At 42.7% G+C, this 22,001-nt stretch overlaps 1 protein-coding gene across 4 annotated transcripts in view; it reads left to right on the top strand.

Moving 5' to 3' along the window:
* The window catches only part of LOC115099862 (calcium-activated chloride channel regulator 2-like), a 69,139-nt gene that overhangs the window by 16,200 nt on the left and 30,938 nt on the right, over positions 1 to 22,001 (top strand). For all 4 annotated transcript variants that reach the window (XM_029617764.1, XM_029617762.1, XM_029617761.1 and 1 more), the window contains 6 exons: positions 128 to 278; positions 8,508 to 8,616; positions 9,952 to 10,120; positions 14,876 to 15,103; positions 17,481 to 17,705; positions 20,475 to 20,652. In XM_029617764.1, the coding sequence (XP_029473624.1) occupies positions 128 to 278; positions 8,508 to 8,616; positions 9,952 to 10,120; positions 14,876 to 15,103; positions 17,481 to 17,705; positions 20,475 to 20,652 (1,060 nt within the window). The remainder of the gene's footprint in view (positions 1 to 127; positions 279 to 8,507; positions 8,617 to 9,951; positions 10,121 to 14,875; positions 15,104 to 17,480; positions 17,706 to 20,474; positions 20,653 to 22,001) is intronic.

Here is a 22,001-nt window from a genome sequence, read left to right as displayed (position 1 = left end):
ATTGAAAGAGGTGCTTTTTTTTTTAATTGAGCCATTTCTAGCTTTAGGCACTATAAAAATAAAAAATGAAATAATAATAGTAATAAACCCATCACTTATTTTCTTAAAGACAGTTTTTAAATTTTAGGCAAGTGTCATCGTTGCTGAACCAAACTTGAAATATGGAGATGATCCATATACATTACAATATGGAGGATGTGGAGAAGAAGGAAAACATATACACTTCACTCCTAACTACCTTATCAGTGATGATTTGCTCCCGGTGTATGGATCACGAGGTAAACTAATGGAGTCATTATTGATGTTTTACATGTAACCCCTTCTTTGGGGACCTTCCTGTAGTCCCCATGGCCACCTGTCTCTCCACTCTCTACATTTCTCCTTTCTCGCACCACTCAATCCCCTGAAGGCCCTGAGGTGCTGGGGTTCTATCCAGCGGGAAGATTCAACCTCCAGGGCCTCACACACAGTCTTTCAGACTCTCGCTTGCTTCTCTCTCAGCTGAAGTCACTATTCTGATGGCCTGGTTTTTGGGCACCTCTGAAAGTGAGGGAAGATGCTGCACACTCTGGCGGGCATTCAATAAAAGTTTACTGCAACCAAAATTATTCTAAGTCCAATTCACAGTCCTAATTCTTCCTCTGATCTCAAAAAATAAACAGTCCATGGGTGCCTCTCCTCTCATTTTGCCTGGCAGGCACCAGGCAAAATGCAATCCTCCAGGATATTAGAAGGTGGGCTCCCAGTGGGGACAAGGATCTCCTCTCCCTCTTACTCACTCTGGTGTCATAAGCAGGATCTCTAATGCTAGAAAGTCCCAAAAAGTTCAATACCTAAAGCTCTCATCCTTCCTCGTGGGCAGGGACAAGTGGCAGAAAATCCTTCCCTAAACAAAAGGAACAACATTTCTTCAAAAAGCACAATACCTCTCCTCTCTGACAGGATACTGCTGTCCCTCCTTAGCTGGACGGAAGAAATCACATCTCCTTATCCTGATCCTCCACAGACAGGGGTGAAAATTCTCCTTGGTAGGACCAGGCTCCCATAAGAAAACCTCTGCTAAAATAACAGCTGTCTCTCAAACATTCTCTCTTCCTTTCTCCAGAGACAATCCCTGGGGCATACTGGCAAGGGCTGAATCTCTCCCATAGACCAGGCTGTGGGGCCTAAGCATAGGGACCACTTACTACTAACTTCCTCCTCTCAGCTCGCCAAATCAATACCAACTGAAACTCCCACACTGCTCCTCATGCATCACCTGCTTTGAAGGTGCTGACTGACCAATCCAGGCAAGACTCTGGAAGTGCCTGCAAGGGATGGACAGAAAATTACTTTCTCTACCTATAATCCTAGCCCAGGGCTTAAGATTGGGTCATTCTAGATAGTGGAGGCCTAAAAGACTCTATGTACAGTTTTCTCAAATATACGAAATGGGTACATAAAAAGTAAAATTGAGCCCCACTTTGAAACCAGTTTTGTCATAGGCAGAGAATACTGTAATATCTGTCATGAAATTTTTCACACTAATCGGTCTTAAAATCTAGTTGGCACCATGTTTTGGAAGATACATTTCAAAGTCATTTATGGGGTAAATAGCAGTTTATACATACAGACTGACTGCATGAAAATTGCCCCTCCTTAATGTGGCTAAAAGAACATGTGCTGGCCTGCAATGGGCATTCTTTTACCTGTATTTGAAGGAGATATTCCCAAGGGGCGGGTTTTGGGCAGGATCAGAAAATAAGGCACGTAGATTGTATATTTAAGTGCATGCACATTATTTTCCATGGAAAACCTAGCCACGCAAAAAGCAGGTGCAAAATTCCATGGGGGACAAGTGATCTGCGGCGAGTTTCAAAGAGAAAGTACATACACGTTTCCTCTTTTAACCTTGCTGCAAAGTCCATGGACAAAAATTATGGACAGACTTTGTTCCAAAGCCAACAGACTGAAAATTGCCCCCTTAATGCCTTAAATCTTTCATTGAGGTTAAAGACTACTTTCAGAAGGTGCTGAAGAGTAGGTTTTTAATGAGCAAGCAAAATCAGGTTTAAAAAGTACAACCTACAAGTTGCTTGCAGAATGTAAATAAATATTTGTAGTTTCTGTTTTACTTGTGGGTGATACCATTTTATTGAATTAATACATTTCTGACTAGCTTTTGAAAGCTGTATTCCATTCATCAGGTCAAAACATACACCACCATTGTAATGTAACATGTAATTTACTTGTATATTTGGGCAACACCATCGTTTTTATTCACCTGCTTATTTTGTTTTGCAATATGTTTTATTCTTCCACGCCTTGAGCAATTCAGTGGGAAGGTGTATTAAAAATAAAATGGTATGCTTAGTTTATTTAATTCTGTTAATGTACCGCCTTTCTGTAATAATTGAAGTGGGGTGGTATGGTATAGTTTTGCTGAAACGAATGGAGTATAGCTCTTGAAAGCTAGTAAAAAAAATGTATTGTTAGTCTAATAAAAATGTATCATCTTCAATGTGTATATCAACCTTTATTTCTTGCAAAATTTAGAAATTATACTTTTATAGGATAAAGTAGGCATTGTTGTAGGCAAGTAAAAGGGCCACTGTCCCTTTAATATCGACTTTTGCATGGGAAAGATAATATCTTTAAATAGGTAAAGGTGGTATTGTCTGATAGAGTAAGAAGAGAATTTGTTCAAACTAGCTTTCCTGTTTTTGCATAAACATAATCAAATTTTAAATGAGTCAAAATGCTCCCATAGGAAGTCATCAGAGCTATGTGGCTACAGCATTGTTCTGTGCCAAAGTTATATTAGCCTCTAGCAGAAATAAATATATTTAAGTCTAAGGGCTACCAGACATATACATATTTGGGTGAATGGGTGGCTGTTGATATGTATATGATTGGAAAGTATGTATTTAATTTAATTTAATTTATTGTAGCAATTTGATGGCCTTTCTAGATTATTTATATCCAGTCAAGGAGGTGTACAGGAATCAAAACAAATGACAAAAAAATATATTAGAACAGTATTACAGGCCCTGATATTTACAGGACTAGACTACTGCAACGCAATGTTACTGGGCTTGCCAAAAAGTACTTTACGACCTTTGCAGATTTTACAAAATACCGCCGCACGTATATTAACGAATACTAGAAAGAGGGACCATATCACTCCAATTTTGAAAGAATTACATTGGCTCCCGATTGAACAGAGGATAATCTTTAAAGCTTTATGTATTATCCACAAGATTCTGTATGGAGAAGGGACAGACTGGCTGAACGCAGCAATAAGATTACACATACCACAACGTAATTTGAGATCATCAAACAAAGGTCTCCTCGTGATTCCGAATATTAAATCTGCCCACTTATGCAAAGTCAGGGAGCGAGCACTATCAATCGCGGGCCCCAAATACTGGAATGAAATGCCCACTAACCTGAGACTACAGCAAGACAAGAAGAAATTTAGGAAAGATCTGAAAACATGGTTATTCCAGCGAGCATTTGATGCGGAATAAATAGCAGGGTTCCCACGAAAGCAAGTAGAATCTCTTGAAGGGCAGCACCTTTATTTTATTTTATTCTACTTTTAATTTTACTTTTAATTATCTTAACCATATCTGTAAGTTATAATTTTATACTCTTAGGTTTTTATAATTCATATTTAGATGGCATTTTAGAAGTTTTAATTAATAATTTACTGTCTTTTAGTGAATTTTATATTTATGAGAAATTGTAATTTTTCCTTTCTCTCGGTGTTAATGTAATGTAGAAATTGTGAACCGTAGAGATGGACTTTGTCTAATCAACGGTATATAAAAACTGTTTAAATAAATAAATAAAATAAAATAATGTAAAACATAAGCAATATTATAGTTTAATTTCAAACAAAACAGAATCAAAGCATCTAAACAGTCCATTATTAAATTAGTTTCCAGACATCACATGTCCTGAAACACAGGGTCAGAAGAGCAAATAAAGTAAAGAGAATGTTGCAAATAAATAGTCTATGATGACTCCTCCTGCTATAAAATAAAAATATCTTTTTTAAGTCACAACTAATATCCTTTTTTATTTTTACAGAATATCTCGTAAGCATCTGCTTTTATGATAGCTGTTATTAATTATTTTCTAATATTCGCCCTGAAAGGATCTGGGCATCATTGTGGACAATACTTTGAAATCCTTGGCTCAGTGTGCGGGCCGGTCACAAAAGCAAACATAGGGCCTCATTTTCTAAAGTATCGCAGGCCTTCAATACTTTAGAAAACTGCGCTAATGGGGGGCGGGGGTCGAAGCGGGGGGGCGGTCCTGCGCTAGCCAGCAGCGATCGCACCGCCGCGGTGCAATCGCTGCCGGTTTCGCACCCAATAGCGCCATCATAGAATGTGTAGCTATTGGGCGCGAAGTAGGACGTGAAAAGGCCCTTACCTTTTCGCCGTCCGCGGTGTCTTCGCGGAGTTGGCCCCGGTGACGCCCCGACTCCTCCTCTTCTGGAGCCGACTCCGCCCCAATTTAGGTAACGCAGGCCTGCGATAGCCTTGGTAAATAAGGCCCATAATGTTGGGAATCATTAGGATAGGAATGGAGAATTAAACAGAGAATATCATAATAACTCTGTATCGCTCCATGGTGAGACTGCACCTAGAGTACTGTGTGCAGTTCTGGTTGCCGCATCTCAAAAAAGATATAGCTGAATTGGAAGAAATACGGAGAAGGACAACCAAAATGATAAAGTGAATGGAACAAGCTTGTCTGTGAGGAAAGGCAAAAGAGGTTAGTGCTGTTCAGCTTGAAGAGATGGCTGAGGGGGGATATGATAGAGATCTATAAAATCATGAGTAGAATAGAGTAAATGTGAATCGGTGTTTTATTCTTTCCAGTAATACAAAAACTAGGGGACACTCCATGAAGTTAGTAAGTAGCATATTTAAAGCAAACTGGGGAAATTACTTTTTCACTCAACACACAATTAAGCTCTGGAATTCATTGTCAGAGAATGTGGTAAAGGCAGCTAGAGTAGCTGGTAGGGGTGTGCATTCGTTTTGAACGCATATGTAAAACGCAACTTATATTTTTAAAAGAGAAAAAAAAGGTCTGAGGAGAAACGCATCGCGAGTTCCAACTTATTCAACATAGCTATGTTGAAATCGTTGAACCTAAATAAACACTTAAACCCCCCACCCTCCTGACCCCCCCAAGACTTACCAAAACTCCCTGGTGGTCCAGCGGGGAGTCAGGAAGCCATCCCTGAACTCCTTTGCGATTTCCTCATGGCGCCGATAGCCTGTGTCACAGGGGCTGCCGTGCCATTGGTCAGCACCTGTCACATGGTCACCGGCGCCATCTTGTGCTCCTACCACGTGACAGGTAGGTCATGTGGCAGGAGGTCGCTCCGGGACCCCCGTTGGACCCAACCGGAACTTTTGGCCAGCTTGGGGGGGCCTCCTGACCCCCCCAAGCTGGCCAAAAGTTCCGGTTGGGTCCAACGGGGGTCCGGGAGCGGAGGAGCACGTGACGCCGGAGCGGAGGAGCACGTGAAGCTGGAGCGGAGTGACGCCGGCGTCACGTGCTCCTCCGCGCCTCCGCTCTCGGACCCCCGTTGGACCCAACCGGAACTTTTGGCCAGCTTGGGGGGGTCAGGAGGCCCCCCCAAGCTGGCCAAAAGTTCCGGTTGGGTCCAACGGGGGTCCCGGAGCGACCTCCTGCCACATGACCTACCTGTCATGTGGTAGGAGCACAAGATGGCGCCGGTGACCATGTGACAGGTGCTGACCAATGGCACGGCAGCCCCTGTGACACAGGCTATTGGCGCCATGAGGAAATCGCAGACGAGTGCAGGGATGGCTTCCTAACTCCCCGCTGGACCACCAGGGAGTTTTGGTAAGTCTTGGGGGGGGATTAAGGAGGGTGGGGGGTTTAAATTTTTATTTAGTGAACCGGTGAACGTATGGACAGACCCTCAACTTATGGAATTCTCCATATGTCCATATTGAACGAAATTGACACCCCATGAAAACTTATCAACGATTCAACGAAAACTTTTTGCCTGCACATCTCTAGTAGCTGGATTTAAAAAAAGGTTTGCACAGGTTCTTGGAGAAGTCCATAAACTGTTTTTAATCAGATAAACTTGAAAAAGCCGCTACTTATCCCTGGTTGTTAGCAGCATGGGATCTGTCTGTTGTTTGGGGTCTTGCCAGGTTCTTGTGACATTTGGAAACAGAATACTGGGCTTGATGGCCCCTTGGTGTGACTCAGAATGGTAGTTTTTATGTTCATCTGATCCTTACCTGTATATCACAGAAAAAAAGTCACACCGAGGGTAATTTTATTACTGTTTGATTTGGGCAAAAAAAATGCATATATCTTATGCGCAGACTTTACCCTGGATTTTCAAAAGAAACTTCTGCGTTTTAGTTAACTTTGAAAACTGGTGTAAATGGCCTGGAACACACACAAACTCACCTGCAGAAGGCTACATCAACTGTATCAAGGGCATAACTTGTGCGGATGAACTTACATTTTATTTTAAAAACTATGCATATATGTGTGTAAGTCCCAACTCTACCTCAAATCCACTCCTTATAATGCCTCTCACTAGTATGCGGAAATGTATGTGAAAATCAGGTTACGCGCATACTTTTATATGCAATGAGCTCCCGGCTATTTTAGAACAGCCATTTATGCACACAAATCCATGGTTTATGCACATAAATGACTTTGATAATCAGGCCTGCTATGTCTTGATAATATACAATTGAATATAGCACCACTGCTTAAGAAGTAAAGTGATAAGTTATAGAACATCTTTATTATTAGGATTTCTTTTCATTCTGGAATTTGCCCTAAAAATGTCATATTTAGGGGTCTGTGTACTAACTAGTGTTAAAATTAAGATGATAATCAGTTATCTGATGGTTTTAATGTGTCAGAATAGAGCATGAAATAATGCAAACTTTTCCCACTCCAGTACAACACAGATTTTTATTCCTTCCTAACAGATTTTGCTAGGTTGTACATGCATCCTCTGTACCTTCAGCTCACACCTACAGCACTTCCCTCCGGAGGTTTACAGGCCTCACACATCAAATTCCTCTCTCTACTCAACCCCCAGCCATCAGGTTGATTAGAATAACGTGTTAGTTCCCAGCAACCTATTTAATACTGCTGTGGGCCAATCCAGTTCTTCAGGGATGGGCTTTTCTCTCAGCAGCCAGGTTCCATACAGAGACACTCTTAGACCCACCTACTGCTCTTGATGGTCTCCACCAGTGGCCCAAAGTTCAAGGCTCATCCCAAGTTTTCTGTCCCTTGCACAACCCTGGCATTGCATCAGCCTTTACTGCCTGATGTACGAAACTCATGATATGTTAAACATGGCGACACTACCATGACTGTGCTAAAGAAAGCATGGTTATGCGAATTCAGGCCACGCTCTGTATATTAGATTTCTCCACACTAATTGGGTCAAAATGAAAAGGCCAATTAGCACAGGGAAATATCCCTCCAAATTCTAGCCCCTGTACTGATTGGGTCTTCTTGGCTCCCTGAATCTAAGAGAGGCTTTCTTAGCCCTCAAAAGCCCCATTTGCCCCTAGACTCCTACTGACGTAGTCATAGATGCCCCTGATTCTTCATCTGTAGGAAGGAGCCAGTTTCCTTTCTGCCAACTCTAGTGCCAAATTCAAAATGCCAGTCTGACCAGTACATGCTTTGGTGTGTGGATTAATGTGTCATCATTTTGTATTTGGTGCTGCAGCCAGAAGATAATGATATCAGTTCTGGGGTGGGGTGGGGTGGGACTGGGGGAGAATTAGTGGTATAAATTAATTTGGGTCACCAGCATGAAAATTAAGTATCTCATGAAGTGTAGTTAACTTTACCTCAGTTAAGTGGCCAGGGTTAAGCCTCTTATGTGTCTAGCATTAATTCATTATCACTACTTTTTTAGGGGTATCTTTATATGCATATTATGTTATCATGCAGTATGCTAACAAGCATGCAGTTAATACTCACTGTACATAGGCATTGAGTAATTTCCAAGTTAAGACATATTAACCTACATCATATATGGGTATTAATGGAGAGGTCCATATTCAAAAACATTTAGCCAGCTAACTCAGAAGTTAGCCAGGTAAATGAATAATTGGGCACATATCCAGTTAACAAGTTAGGGAACTAGAATTTAGCCGAAAGAGTTAGGAGCGTTCTGGGAGGAATTAATTTAGGTGCCTAAGTTAAACAGCTAACTCCGATATTCAGAGTAAGATGGATGGCATAGCCGGCTAAGTCTGGTTGAGCCAAAGAGTTGTCTTAAACTTACCTGGCTAACTTTAAGATAGTCGGGTAAGTTTACCCAGCTTATTTTGCTATCTGGACTGTGTCTGAATATGGACCTCACTAGCACCTTTTAGTACAAATACCTTATAAAGTAGAAATTATTCCAATTAAATATTGTTTCTTATAATTACATTTTTCATTTGCAGTTAATGATTCATTGCATATTCCCACAGGGCGAGTTTTTGTCCATGAATGGGCTCATCTTCGATGGGGACTCTTTGATGAATATAATCATGAAAAACCATTTTATATATCTAAAGAAAATCAAATTAAAGCAACAAGGTGATTTTTTTGTTGTTGATTTAAATAATATCTCCAACATTCATTTATCTATCTATTTCCAGCATGAGTTGGAAGAGATTTCCAATGGTATTCCCCATGCATCCTACAATCCTAGATGCAGGGAGCCTTGCTTTTCTCCGTATTCTGTAAAATGAGTCTTCGTGATAGATGGATGGACATTACTGTGCCTGACCTTTCTATTCATTGCTATTGTCTTCATACAATGCCTGACTTATTTGGGGGGGGGGGGGGGGAGTTATAGACCTCCCCTATAGATTACAGTGCTTCATTTCCATTACAAATCCCTTTAAGGCCATCCTTGTTTATAATAATTTGAAGTCCTTCATCTTAATGCACTTCGTGATAGATGGATGGACATTACTGTGCCTGACCTTTCTATTCATTGCTATTGTCTTCATACAATGCCTGACTTATTTGGGGGGGGGGGGAGTTATAGACCTCCCCTATAGATTACAGTGCTTCATTTCCATTACAAATCCCTTTAAGGCCATCCTTGTTTATAATAATTTGAAGTCCTGCATCTTAATGCACTTGGTGAACATTCATCTGATGAAATTCTGCTAATGAAAACCCTTTTGGTAACAAATTTGCTGACCAAGGTCCGTGTGTTGTGGTGATGGGCTATTGTATATCACCAGTCAGTGAGGCCAGCGCATTATCACTGTTGCTCAGTTTTACATCACAAACCCTGAGCTGGTGGCCAGAGAGTTGTCAAGGAGAGCAAATAGTTCAACCAAGATTCTGTGCACCATTTTTCCAATTTCCGAGTAAAGGAAACAAATAGTGGTTTTGTTATGTATAAAACAAGACCCCGTCAGCAATGGACCTAACAGTTCTTCTTTAGATGATGCCCATCTTGTTGCCCATGGAACATTTTAATTTTGCCACCAGTAGAAAACATTGTTGGGTTAGGAAAGTGGATGGTGCTATGGCTCCTTGCAATATATACTACAGAAAATATTTTAGTGAAAGGCCTCTTGACCATGCAGAGCCTTGTCTTGCCATAGCTACAGCTGTTCATAACACAAGTCATCTAAAAGCTGACAGACAGAAATTGTTAAAGGTACTTTTTGATTTTTAAAATCACACGTGAAGCTTTTTCCAGGAGCGCAGCTTTTTCAGAGGGTTTCCAATTATTCTCCTCTCCTCCTTCACCCTACATTCTTCCACTGGGATTTGTGGAGGATTATAGAATTTAATCTTGTTGAAGAGTATCTGTGAAAATAAACAGGGGAGAAATGATGTCCCAGAGAGAAATCATTAGAAACTAGATTTAAAGGTTTGAAAATAATAATGTAGCATTTACATTTCCAGATGTTCGGCTGACCTCACTGGCATGTTTGTGTGCGAAAGGAATTCCTGCCTTGATGGGGACTGCATGCTTGGATCTCAGACAGGACATTTTGAAGAAGGCTGCACGTTTCTAGTAGACAAATTGCAAAATGCCACAGCATCTATAATGTATATGCCAGCATTATCTTCTGTAAGTATCACGCAGGAAAAAGATCAGAAGATTGTTAATCACATTCCTTAAGGGCCATATTGCCTAATGGATCTTCCCATTGTATGCCTTTGGCAAAACTGTTTTGAGGATGAGCCTTAAATGTTCAGCTATTTGTATCAATAACATTTTCTTTGGACAGTGGGGGCAGGTGGCAGATACTGATTACCAAACCGGTAACTCTCCATAGTTCCTGAATCGCTTTTCCAGCCTCTAGAGAGTAATTGGCAAAATAAAAGTTAATTTTTGGGAGATACAAACTCTGAACCAGTCTATAACAGTGGTGTGGCCATGGCCCACCCACTTTGTGCTCATCCCCACCCAACTGGCTTGCTGGAGTAATGCCGTCATGGGATTTTACAGAATCCAGCAAGGTCTTAAACATATAGGGGTAGATTTTCAAACCCCGGCGCGCGTAAATCCCGGGCCTTACGCGCGCTGGGCCAATTTTCAAACGGCCTGGCCACGCGCGTAAACCCCAGGGCACGTGTAAGTCCCAGGGCTTGAAAAAGGGGCGGGGCGGAAGGGGGCTAGAGGCGCCCGGCATGACGGCCATTAGGCTAGGGGGTTGGGAAGTTCCCTCCCCAGTCCGCTACTTAATTGGCGTGGACTGGGAGGGAATTGGGGAAGGCCCCGATGCGTCGCTGCACGTAATTGCAAAAGTAGACACCCCCCCCTTGCGCGCACCAACCTGGCATTTTATAACATGCATGCGCACATGGATGCACACGCGTAGGTTTTGAAAATCTACCCCATATTGTGATGCTGACAGACTCCTGTATCCCCATAAAAGAATCAGGCTGTACCTCTCAGATTATATTGTGACACACCATGGCCAGAATTGAGCTATGGGGTCATAAAAACATAAGACATTGTCATACTGGCAATTCCCCTATGAGAAAAGGCTAAAGAGGTTAGGGCTGTTCAGCTTGGAGAAGAGACTGCTGAGGGGGGATGTGAGAGGTCTAGAACAGGTAAATGTGAATCGGTTGTTTGCTCTTTTGGATAAAATAGAAGGACTAGGGGGCACTCCATGAAGTTAGCAAGTAGCACATTTAAAACTAATCAGAGAAAATTCTTTTTCACTCAATGCACAATTAAGCTCTGGAATTTGTTGCCAGAGGATGAGGTTACTGTAGCTGGATTTAAAAAAGGTTTGAATGAGTTCTTGGAGTAGAAATCCATTAACTGCTATTAATCAAGTTTACTTAGGGAATTGTCACTGCTATTAATTGCATCATTAGCATGGGCTCTTCTTAGTGTTTGGGTAATTGCCAGGTTCTTGTGGCCTGGTTTGGCCTCTGTTGGAAACAGGATGCTGGGCTTGATGGACCCTTGATCTGACCCAGTACAGCAATTTCTTATGTTCTTATTGATCTTTCCCTCTTCTTCTCCTTTTTCTTCATTCTCTTTCTCTCTTCCTCTCTATCCACTCATCTACATTTCATCCCCCTTTTCTCCCTCCAATTTTCTGTGCCAATCCTACACCTTGCTAATTCTCTCCTCTCAGTCTTCTAGATCTCCCTCATTTAGTTGCTCCTTTTACCATCTCCAGCTCTCTGGCCCCTTTGTCCTTCCCTTCAACAGCATCCTTGCTCTTGAAAACCCCTTACCCCCAAATCCTCCTCCTTCTCTGTCCTCTTCTCTCATCTCCCACAGTCATCATAACTTACACCCTTCCCTAGGGCCAGTGTATGGATATGGGGTAGCTTACAGACTTGTACCCCCTTCTCCCAGGTCGTGCCCTCCCCACACCTATCTTGGAGGCCAAGATGGTGGCGTGAGCGGTTGGGAGAGAGGACACTCCGTTGAGTTTGTTTTTTGCCTTTTGAATTATGCCTCCAAAGAGAAAAGGCAAGGTGAGGGCTTACCCCCAGGAGTTCCCCTTACCTGTGGGACAGCAACGGATAACCTCTTTTACCTCCGTTTCGGTGGATACGGGAGGAACTATCCCTGCTTTTACATCTGGAGAGGGAGCTCCGACGCTATATGGGGAAACTACACTAAGTCCCCCGGACTGTCGACCTCCACCGCCCCCAGCATCGCGAGAGAGTCTGCCGGAGCTGGTGCCTAGTGATGACATCATCCGCTCGATGCAGGGGGGGGAACCTGAGAGGGATGAATGGCGATTCAGCTCCAACTCTCCTCCAGTGTGCTGGAAACAGCCTTGGCAAGGATCCCAGGTGGAGATGTGACATCTTTATCGCCGGTTGAATTCTTGGAGGAGGAGAGGAGGATAGCGGCGATGCAGGCGGGTGTTGTCTCCAGAGCCACTAATGGCTCGTGAAGGTGGTGAGTTGTTTCAACTACCCCCGAAACCGGCCATTGTGACCTTGCATAAACTGTGGGATCTGGTTGCTAGCCTTTCTGGGCTAGTTAAGGACAGTGAACATAAATACTTAAAACTTGAATCGGAACTACACTCCGTGAACCTTAATTTGGGCAGTCAGCTTAAAGATCTTAATAGTAGAGTGGACTCTACAGAACAGAATTTACAACAAGTCCAGGCTGTGAACCTGAACCTAATAAAAGATCATGGAAATCAATCTAGAGTTAAAGATGAGGGCAGCGTGCGCGCGCCCTAGAGGTACCTTTGAAGGAGAATGGCGGGAGGCAACACCAAAGCGGGTCAGGGGATGCTGGAGAGAACGGCAAGCAGACGCCGCAGCAGCCATCAGTCCAAGGTGAGCGGGAGGAGCCGCAAGTAGAGAGAGGTAGGCGGGAACGAAGCCATCGAAGACCGACGGACGCAACACACTCAAACAGTAACAATCCATCCTATGAAAAGGCAACACTGCAAATATTACACCAGCTCCTAAATACCAATACACCTCCTGTTAGGAAAACAAAACAAGCTGGTCTGCTATAAATCCCTACACAGAAATACCTCACCTCGGTCACACATGTAGAACACAAACAGACTCTCTCACAAATACATTCTCAATTATATACACACGCACACATATTCACTCCTTTGCTCTCTCTATCACACATAAACTCATGTACACACACATTTTTTCTTTACTCTCATAAATACATTCTCAATCATATACCAACACACATTCACTCTTTTGCTCTCTCAGACACATTCTCAATCATATACACACACATTCACTCTTTTGCTCTCTCACAGACACATTCTCAATCATATATACACACACACATTCACTCTTTTGCTCTCTCAGACACATTCTCAATCAAATACACACACACACATTCACTCTTTTGCTCTCTCAGACACATTCTCAATCAAATACACACACACATTCACTCTTTTGCTCTCTCAGACACATTCTCAATCATATATACACACACACATTCACTCTTTTGCTCTCTCACAGACACATTCTGTGGGATGGCCGGTACTGCTTTCTGCCGCTCCACGGGCTGCACTTCTAACTGCCAGGGCAGAGTGGGAGGACTGGTGTTGCTGCTTTTGGAATTGCAGGTGCGGGCAGAAGGGGAAGGCAGAGGCATTGGTTTTTTGTTTTTTTTTGCCCGATTTGGGCCGCTGCCCCTAAATGGACAGCCCTGTGGGTACACTGGACACCAGGAGCAGGCGTAGCAGCTATTCTCCCCTCGGCAGCTCAGCTCTTGAGAATCCAAAGTTGTACAGGGTGAGAGAGATGGTGCCCTTGCTGGATGGTGCCTATGGCCGAGGCCATAACTTCCATAGACTAGCTATGGCTCTGCTCAAGCTCCAGGGAAAACAAATGTGCTGTGAATAACATCTAGAGATCTCCATCTCAAACTTTTTTCTTTCATTGATTTTCTGCATTTTGTTTTAGCACTTAATATGCAAGTGAAGATCTGACTCATGTGTCTTTATGATCCCACCTCTGAGTTATGCCAAACTAGAATTCAGAGCTGAGCTAAAGTTATCTCAGATTTTTGTCAAGATGGAACAAAAAGGCCTGTGTTAAATTAAAACCACTAGCAGGAGACAGACCACCATTTACTAAAGTCAAAATCATCCAGATCATATTGGAACCCTGGATTACTCCTGTTGGAAAAGTCATATGGATTTGAGCCAGACCTGATGAAGACTGAACTTCTCAATCATCAGAGATGTCACTCACAGTCCTCATTGTCTTCACAATGCTGAGCACTGAATATTGACCAGACAATTTATGATACCAATGTACTAACAGGCACATTTTTTTTGCAAAAGGGGCTTCATGCAAAAAAAAAAAAAAAAATCACACAAAATGCTAAAATTGTAGGCATTTGCAAATTTTTTCACACAAAGCCCCTTTTGTGAAATAATTCACATATTAACTGCTTTGCAAATTAATACAATTTTGTTTGTAGTTCACTATGCCTGGAATTTAAGTTCAAAATGAATGAGCTGCTGTGATACAAAATCATGCAAAGCAGTTTCATAATAATAAATCTGTAGAAAACCATCATGCAGAAAAGATATCATGGGCCAGTTTTTGCTTCCCTATTATTAAATTTTGTGTGAAAGTTTGCTGCGGAGCTCATCTCACAAACAAGCTGCAAACACATGGAAAATTCCACGGGTTAGTACCTTGGCCTCAGAATCACATTTTGCTGTGCTCTGTGGCTGAAGGACTTCAGTTTCTGATGCTGTTGCCAATCTTTACCTCTTATACCAACAAAATCCCTACCGCTATCTCAGACTCAAAAAAAACTGCAATGAAAAATAATTTTGTAGTAGTCCAGCTGAATATTTAGAAAATAGAAGTAACTTTGTGCTTTTTTTTTTTTTTCCAGGTAGTTGAGTTCTGTAATGAAAGCACCCATGATTCTGAAGCACCCAACCTACAGAACAGAATGTGTGACTACCAGAGCACATGGGATGTCATCATGAGGTCCCTAGACTATCAAACCACTTCTCCGATGAGAGACACAGCTCTCCCTTCTCCGCCTGTGTTTTCACTGCTGCAAATCCGAGGCAGAGCGCTCTGCTTAGTTCTGGATGTCTCAGGAAGCATGGCTGTGGTAAATCTTTGAGACACTCAACAAGTTGAAAAGAGCGTAAGCTGTTGTAGACACGGTCATATAGTATTGCTATCCAGTTCTCGTAAAAGATAGAAGAGTTATATTTGCCAAAATATGATTTAGTCACCCAGCAGTATTTGATTTATTTTTATTTAATAAAATGTTATATACCATTTGTTTTAACAATGTTAAGCAAAGTGGATTGCATGCATTTAACATAACATTTGAAAAACAAAACAATGCAGACAAAATATTCCTGTCGCATTTAAAACTGTATCTATCAAATCAGCAGTACATCATTACAAAGAAAGGTCTTCAACTTACTCTTTCCAAACGTTCAGGACATCAGTCTCTAACCTGAGGTTTGGGGCAGACTGTCCACAGAACTAGACCAGCAGCAACTGCGAAGGCCCTAGAGCAGACAGACTTCAACCTACAGTCCCTCAGTGAGGGGACAACTAACTTCTTTTGGTTGACCGAACGTAGGCTGCCGGATAGAGCAGTGTATGCACATAATTATTATATTTTACATATTTCATAATAATGTATAATTTAACTATAATTTACATTCAAACATTTCCACATAGAGTGTAGTATATTCAAATGCTTCTTTTGCAAGTTAGGTGATGTGTGTGATATCTGTTATTACACAAAGGGGTAGATTTTATAATTTTGCGCGAGCGCGTACGCTGGATTTTATAAGATACGCGCGTATCTTATAAAATCCGGGGTCGGCGCGCGCAAGGGGGTGCACATTTGTGCAACCTGCGCGCACCGAGCCTGGCGCGTGCTGCCTGTTCCCTCCAAGGCCGCTCCAAAATCGGAGCGGCCTCGGATGGAACTTTCTTTCCACCCCCCTACCTTTTGTTGGCAGATTTACGCCTGCTGAAAGCAGACGTAAATCTGCGCGCGCCAGCGGGTTGCTGGCGCGCCATCACCCGACCCAGGAGCTAGTCCGGAGGCCTCGACCACGCCCCCAGGCCGGCACCACGCCCCCGGTCCCACCCCAAACCGCCCCCTGACCCCGGACACGCCCCCTCCCCGCCCCTTTTACGAAGACCCGGGACTTACGCGCGTCCCGGGGCTGTGCACGTGCCAGCGGCCTATGCAAAATAGGCGCGCGAGGGCCCTGCGCGTGTAAATCCGGCCGGATTTACGCGTGCAGGGCATTTAAAATCCGGCCCAAAAGGTTTACTACATGCAAATTTGAAAGGATGATACTGTTTGCAAAACCTGTGCATCAGATTGCTCTCTTAGAGTAAAAGAAAGCAAATACAGTGCCTTTTAACCTTATTTGGGATTTTTTAAAACATCTGAAATCATACAGAAAGTCTGCCGCCGCAGTGTACATAGTGGAATCAAAGCATGCAAGCTCTGATTTGTGCACAGCATCAGTGGGTTCAGAATCCGAGTGCAGGAGGCCTTAGTTACTGACTGGCCAGACAATCTACTGCTGCTCAGAATCATTAAAGTAATATATCCGCCCCTCCCCTAAAGAGGACGATTTGCAAAGCCATTTACCCAGATTACGTGACTGGGCTGCAAATGTCCCTCTTCTGCCTGGCTGAAAGCAAGCGCTGGTTTCGACAGTGCACGTAAGAGGCGTTCAGGACAGAGAAACAAAACGGTGCCTGTATATGCAATTCTGAAATGTTCGGGTTGTATTTTTCTCCTGCTCAGCCCCCTACCTTGCACAAAAAGCAAGTGCATAGTGCATGGGCCCTTTTGTCACGCTTACTTTGCAGCTGCTAACATTCAAAAGGAAAGAAAGAGCAATTTCCCTTTTGAGAACTGGATACAATGGCATCCATTTTCCGAACCAGTGGCTGTCAGCGGGTTTGAGAACCGACACCGGTAAAATTGAGCGTCAGCTGTCAAACCCGCTGACAGCCACCGCTTCTGTCAAAAAGGAGGCTCTCCCGTGCTTCTTTCTGTATTGGCCCGATACATTGCAAATCATGTGGGCTTTTCAGATTTCCCCCCCCCCCCCGCCCCCCCAAGATGTTTCCTCTGATTAATTAATAAACAGAAGAACATAATGCTTAAACATGCAAATGAAGGTACAGTAATTTTTCACTGTTCGACATTTTATACATTTTACTGTGGCTCCCTAGTAAAGTTGCACAGGATGCAGGGCAGGTACAGTGAGCAACATCTTATGATGAACCACATTCTGCGCAGAGTCCTGGACACTAAAATATGGTAGGTGGGGCTCATCACTTAGGCGTGCTCACCGCTCACTCGTTGGCACTTCACACGGAATGATGTCCTTGTCTTGTGAGCCATCGCAGCATCTATTGTTAGTTAGCTTCATGCCGAGAGGGTTGTAGTGCTCTCCCTGACCACTTTGCTTCTTCCGTCTTTCTTATGTACAAAGGGTGATCGCATCCACCGACTGCGCCAGGCGGCGGCGGTCTTTCTGCTGCAGGTTGTTCAAACAGGCTCCCACGTTGGTATCGTCACATTTAACAGCACAGCAGAGGTGAAAACTCCACTGCGGGAAATAATTAACGAGGACGTGCGGAAGCAGCTCACCTCTTACCTGCCCATCACAGCTGGTGGAGAAAAAAACATCTGCATAGGATTACTGCAAGGATTGCAGGTTAAGTACAGAAAATACGTATATGCTGTCTTTGTCAGGTCAAAGTTCAGCAATCATGTTACTGTTCTATCATGATGTAATACTGTAGTTATTTTATTAATAAAACCTCACACAATCATTTCAGCCTTCTAGATGAAAACTCAAAGAAGGCTGAATTTTATAAATGTTAAATCTTCCTAAAGTCTAATGTACTGGGGGAAAAAACTGCTTCAGGCTTTTACACTGTAGAATTAAATACCAAACTGGTCTTTTCATGGCATTGTTTATACAGAAGATAACTTGCAAACAAATGCGTGCAATGGTACACGCGCACATATATGGCCAGGATCACATCTACACTAGTATTTTATATCCAATGCATATTTATAAAATGTGTGTAGCTCTACCCCATAACATATGCACATTTGTAGGTTTACATGCGAATACATGCAATGTATTGCAGGAACGTATATCGATGCATTGAGGGCATGTTCTTTTCCTACCTATTTAAAAAAGATACATGTAACGGACCCTACAGTCACATTATCAGTAAGGCATGGGTGAAACCTTATTGCAGCTGGTCTAGTTAGTGAGGGATAATTAGGGGAGGATCCATTCAATGAAGGTGATGGAGTGGCTGTCCCCTTTTGTGAGGTTTATAAGCAACTTTCTACAGAGAGCTCGGGGGGGGGGGGGCAGCATAGTTTGCAGTTTTGGAGGAAGGTTGGAGATTTTCTCTGAGTTGGATTTTTCGCCTGCCTGGAGGCCTGGACTCCATCCTGGCTGGGACCCTTTGGGATAGGTCAGGGACTCCACTTCTGTGACCCACTCCATAGGTGCAGAGTGGTTGCCCTGAGTTGAGTTTTGAGACTTTGAAACTTTTGTATAGTAGGAGCCTTGTGAGACAGCTATGTCTCGCCTGGATTCAGGGCACGGGGAACCCTGCGTTTCGGGTGCCCAGAGATAGGGAAGACCTGTCCCTTAGAGGTGATGACTCACTGCAAGGAGAAACTCCAGTGTTAATATTATTTGGGGGGGGGGGGCATGAGGAGCTTGATTTTTTCTGGAAGCCCAGGAGGAAGATTTTGCTCTCCTTCCTGCCTGGAGCAAGGAACAGCTGGAGCTGCTGTTTCCAGTAGGATGTCACCCATCTGGGATCCACAGAGGACAAAGAGAAAGAGAGAAAGGAAAAGACCAAGGAAGAGAGCGAGAACTGCAAACTGAGTAAGAGCAAAGTAAAGATCACTGAGGACACCCATCCGGCATCTTCACCCCCTGGGGAGAGAGAGGATTCTACTCTCTGTGCAAAGGGACTGTATTTACCATTTTTTACCAGCTTGGAAGGGGACACCCTGCTCACCTGGGGACTCTACTTATCCCAGTTCTGGAGGGTGGATGCTTCCTAGTCCTGGTCTGGAGAATCCTGCACAGATAGAGAGGAAGGATTGTAAAGTAAGAGAGAGATGTTTGTGGTGCAGAGGATTCTTTTAACATTGTCCCTTCACAACTTAATTGCCCATCAGTAAAGACTTTTATCTGACCACTAACCCAGTGACTCCAGCATGGTTTTTTTGGGCTCAGTACGGCACACACATTGTAAAATAGAGACACCATTCCCCAAATGTGCTTCCAAGTCATCCTTAGCACTCCAGGCCCTGGAAGAGACAATCTTCTCCCCCCCATAGAAAAAGGATCCAGGTCCTGGGAGAAAGAGATCATAAGAGAGCTAGCCTGAGGTTCCAGTCCCGAAGAGCAATACATTATTTTATGGCCCCATTGGGTAGCAGTCCGCATCCGGGAATGGGGTAACATACATGAGTATATTTGCTGCATGAAAATAAAATAGGACATACTTGCATTAATTGATATATTTTAAAACATATGCACACCAAGGAAATAACCAGTTTTACCAATTAGTCCACTGGTTCACCCAGTCGTTCTCCACGTCATTGAGACTCTCCTGGTTCTTCAGCCTGAACTCACCCCTCCCCCAGTTCACCCAAACCTCTCCCCCAGTCAGTACTTTATTACAATAAGCACATTTAAATCCCTTAGCCCAGATAATGAGCAGGTGTAAAATCTAAATGTGTTAAGTGTCTTTTAAATAGCAACTTCGGTGTGTACATTTTGGCCTCACCCTGAAATGCCCCTAGACCATCCCTTTTTTTTTTTTTTTTACACTCATATGTGTATGCGAAAGTGAAAATACATATGTATTTTGGACTTTAAGAAAATATGGACTATATGAGTAGAGGTTACTTACACGCATATATGCGGAAAATTCACCACCCTAGGTATTGTTGACAGTTCTTGTCTTTCAAAGCACTAGAAACATCTATTTCCACCCAAAAGCAGATGTACATCTTTCATATGGCAACACAAAAGATTACATGCTGGAAAAGTCTGAAACTGCCAAGACGGTCTCATTTCAGGTCTTATTCAAACATAACTTTCCCTTTATCCTATGCCTACAAAAAAAAAAAAAAATCTTGCTTTAAAAAGACTCTTCAACTTTTGAAGCATATAAATAACTTTTGTGCGGTTGTATGGAAAGTATAAATAGGGTATGAAGAGGGCAGTAGAGCAGATAATGTTGAAAGCCCTAATTCAAATTGTATCATCTCGTTACCTTTTACAGCCAAAGGCCCCCAAATGATACATTTTCTCATTTTGATGACCCTGTCTACACAACAAACAATGGAAGAGTAAAAACAATGCCATCAAAATGGGACCAGTGCAGTCTAAGGGGGCACAGGGAACGTGGAATAATATCAAGCAATCCTGTTCCAGGTGACTAAGGAACTAAGTGGAAGCACTGTCGGTTCTGAACTCGTGTTGGTGACTGCTGGAGAAGACAATGCCATCAGCAGCTGCTTTTCCAACGTGACTGAGAGCGGATCGGTCGTTCACACAATTGCCCTGGGACCAAAAGTTTCCAAAGAACTGGAAAAATTAGCTAACGTGACAGGCAAGTCATTTTCTGGGAGAATCTGTTCGTCAGGAGGTAATTTGTAACAGCCCGCATAAATTACATGGAAAATACAGACATAAGTTGTGCCAGTTTTCATAAGGTGAAATACGCACGTACGTCCCCTTTGGAAAATTGTCCCATCTCAACTACCTGCATGCAGTTCTACCTGCTAAACTGAACACAGATATATTTTTTTTGGGGGGGGGGGGGTGTGTGGAATTTTATGCACATACTTTTGAAAATGCAAAGTTTGTGCATGAGTGCAAACCCCAACTCTGCCCCTGGAAATGCTTCTGCTTGGTCTGGGTATGGTGTTTGGTCAGCATCAGATCCACATGAGATGAAACTTGGGCCCCTGAAAATGGATATCCTAAGGAGAGAGATTTGAACTCGCTTTAGCAAAACTAGCTCGTCCACCCCCAGCTCATCGCTGGTTTTGCTACAGCAAGTTCAAATTTCATTTTTAAAGAGAAATAAAACTTTTTTTTTGCTGTTCAAAAAAAAGTTTTTTGTCATGGTGTTACATTCTTTAAATAAAGTTCTTTTTTGTCATAGTATCATTCACAGGAAGTAAAGTAGTTTACATTTAACATTTTGGATTGGTAGGGGATTGAGACTTCTGAGGACTGCTTGAGGTCCATTGTATAACGGGAGGCAGTAGATTGTAACCTTTGCACACTCCTTCTGATACCGTTTCCAGTATATTTTTTAATTGATGTTATTCATTTTTAAATTGCTGTTCACACATTTGATAGGCAATTTGTATCCCTCTTTTTGATATAGTTTTTTTGATTCACTAGAAGAGAGTGTGCTGTTTTTCATTTATCAGTTAACTATGTTATGTTGCCATGTTACTTACAGTAGGTGCAAACATGACGGACATATATATGTTGTTTTGCATATTGGGCACAACATTTTGTAAAAGGCCATGTCTGTGCATAAAACAGTTTAAATTGCAGAAGTCTCTTTGAAAATTACTCTCTATGAATCCATGGATTCATTTAGCATTGAGGAAAGCAAACTCCCAGTCCTGTATCACTCTATAGATAATATCGGTGCTTATGGCTTCTGCATATTCCACAGATAGAGAAGCTCAAGTCTTGCCTCCCTCCATTGCTACATAGGACAATAAGAGAGGGTCTACGCATATGACCTAAAACATTCCCTTTGGCAGGCTCTAACAGTGGGGTCTCTCTTCAGACAACTAGCCTTGTACATGTTAGTTACCTGTGCTACTTTGCTCCTCACCTCGAACAAATTTTGAATGAATGTTTATTATAAATTCTTTTAAATAAAATATATGAACTGACAATATAAGATGCATAGCATTACTGTAAAGTTGCTTT

The sequence above is a fragment of the Rhinatrema bivittatum genome, chromosome 10, assembly GCF_901001135.1.
Source record: "Rhinatrema bivittatum chromosome 10, aRhiBiv1.1, whole genome shotgun sequence".
Taxonomy (NCBI): domain Eukaryota; kingdom Metazoa; phylum Chordata; class Amphibia; order Gymnophiona; family Rhinatrematidae; genus Rhinatrema; species Rhinatrema bivittatum.
This window is presented reverse-complemented; position numbering and strand designations above follow the sequence as displayed.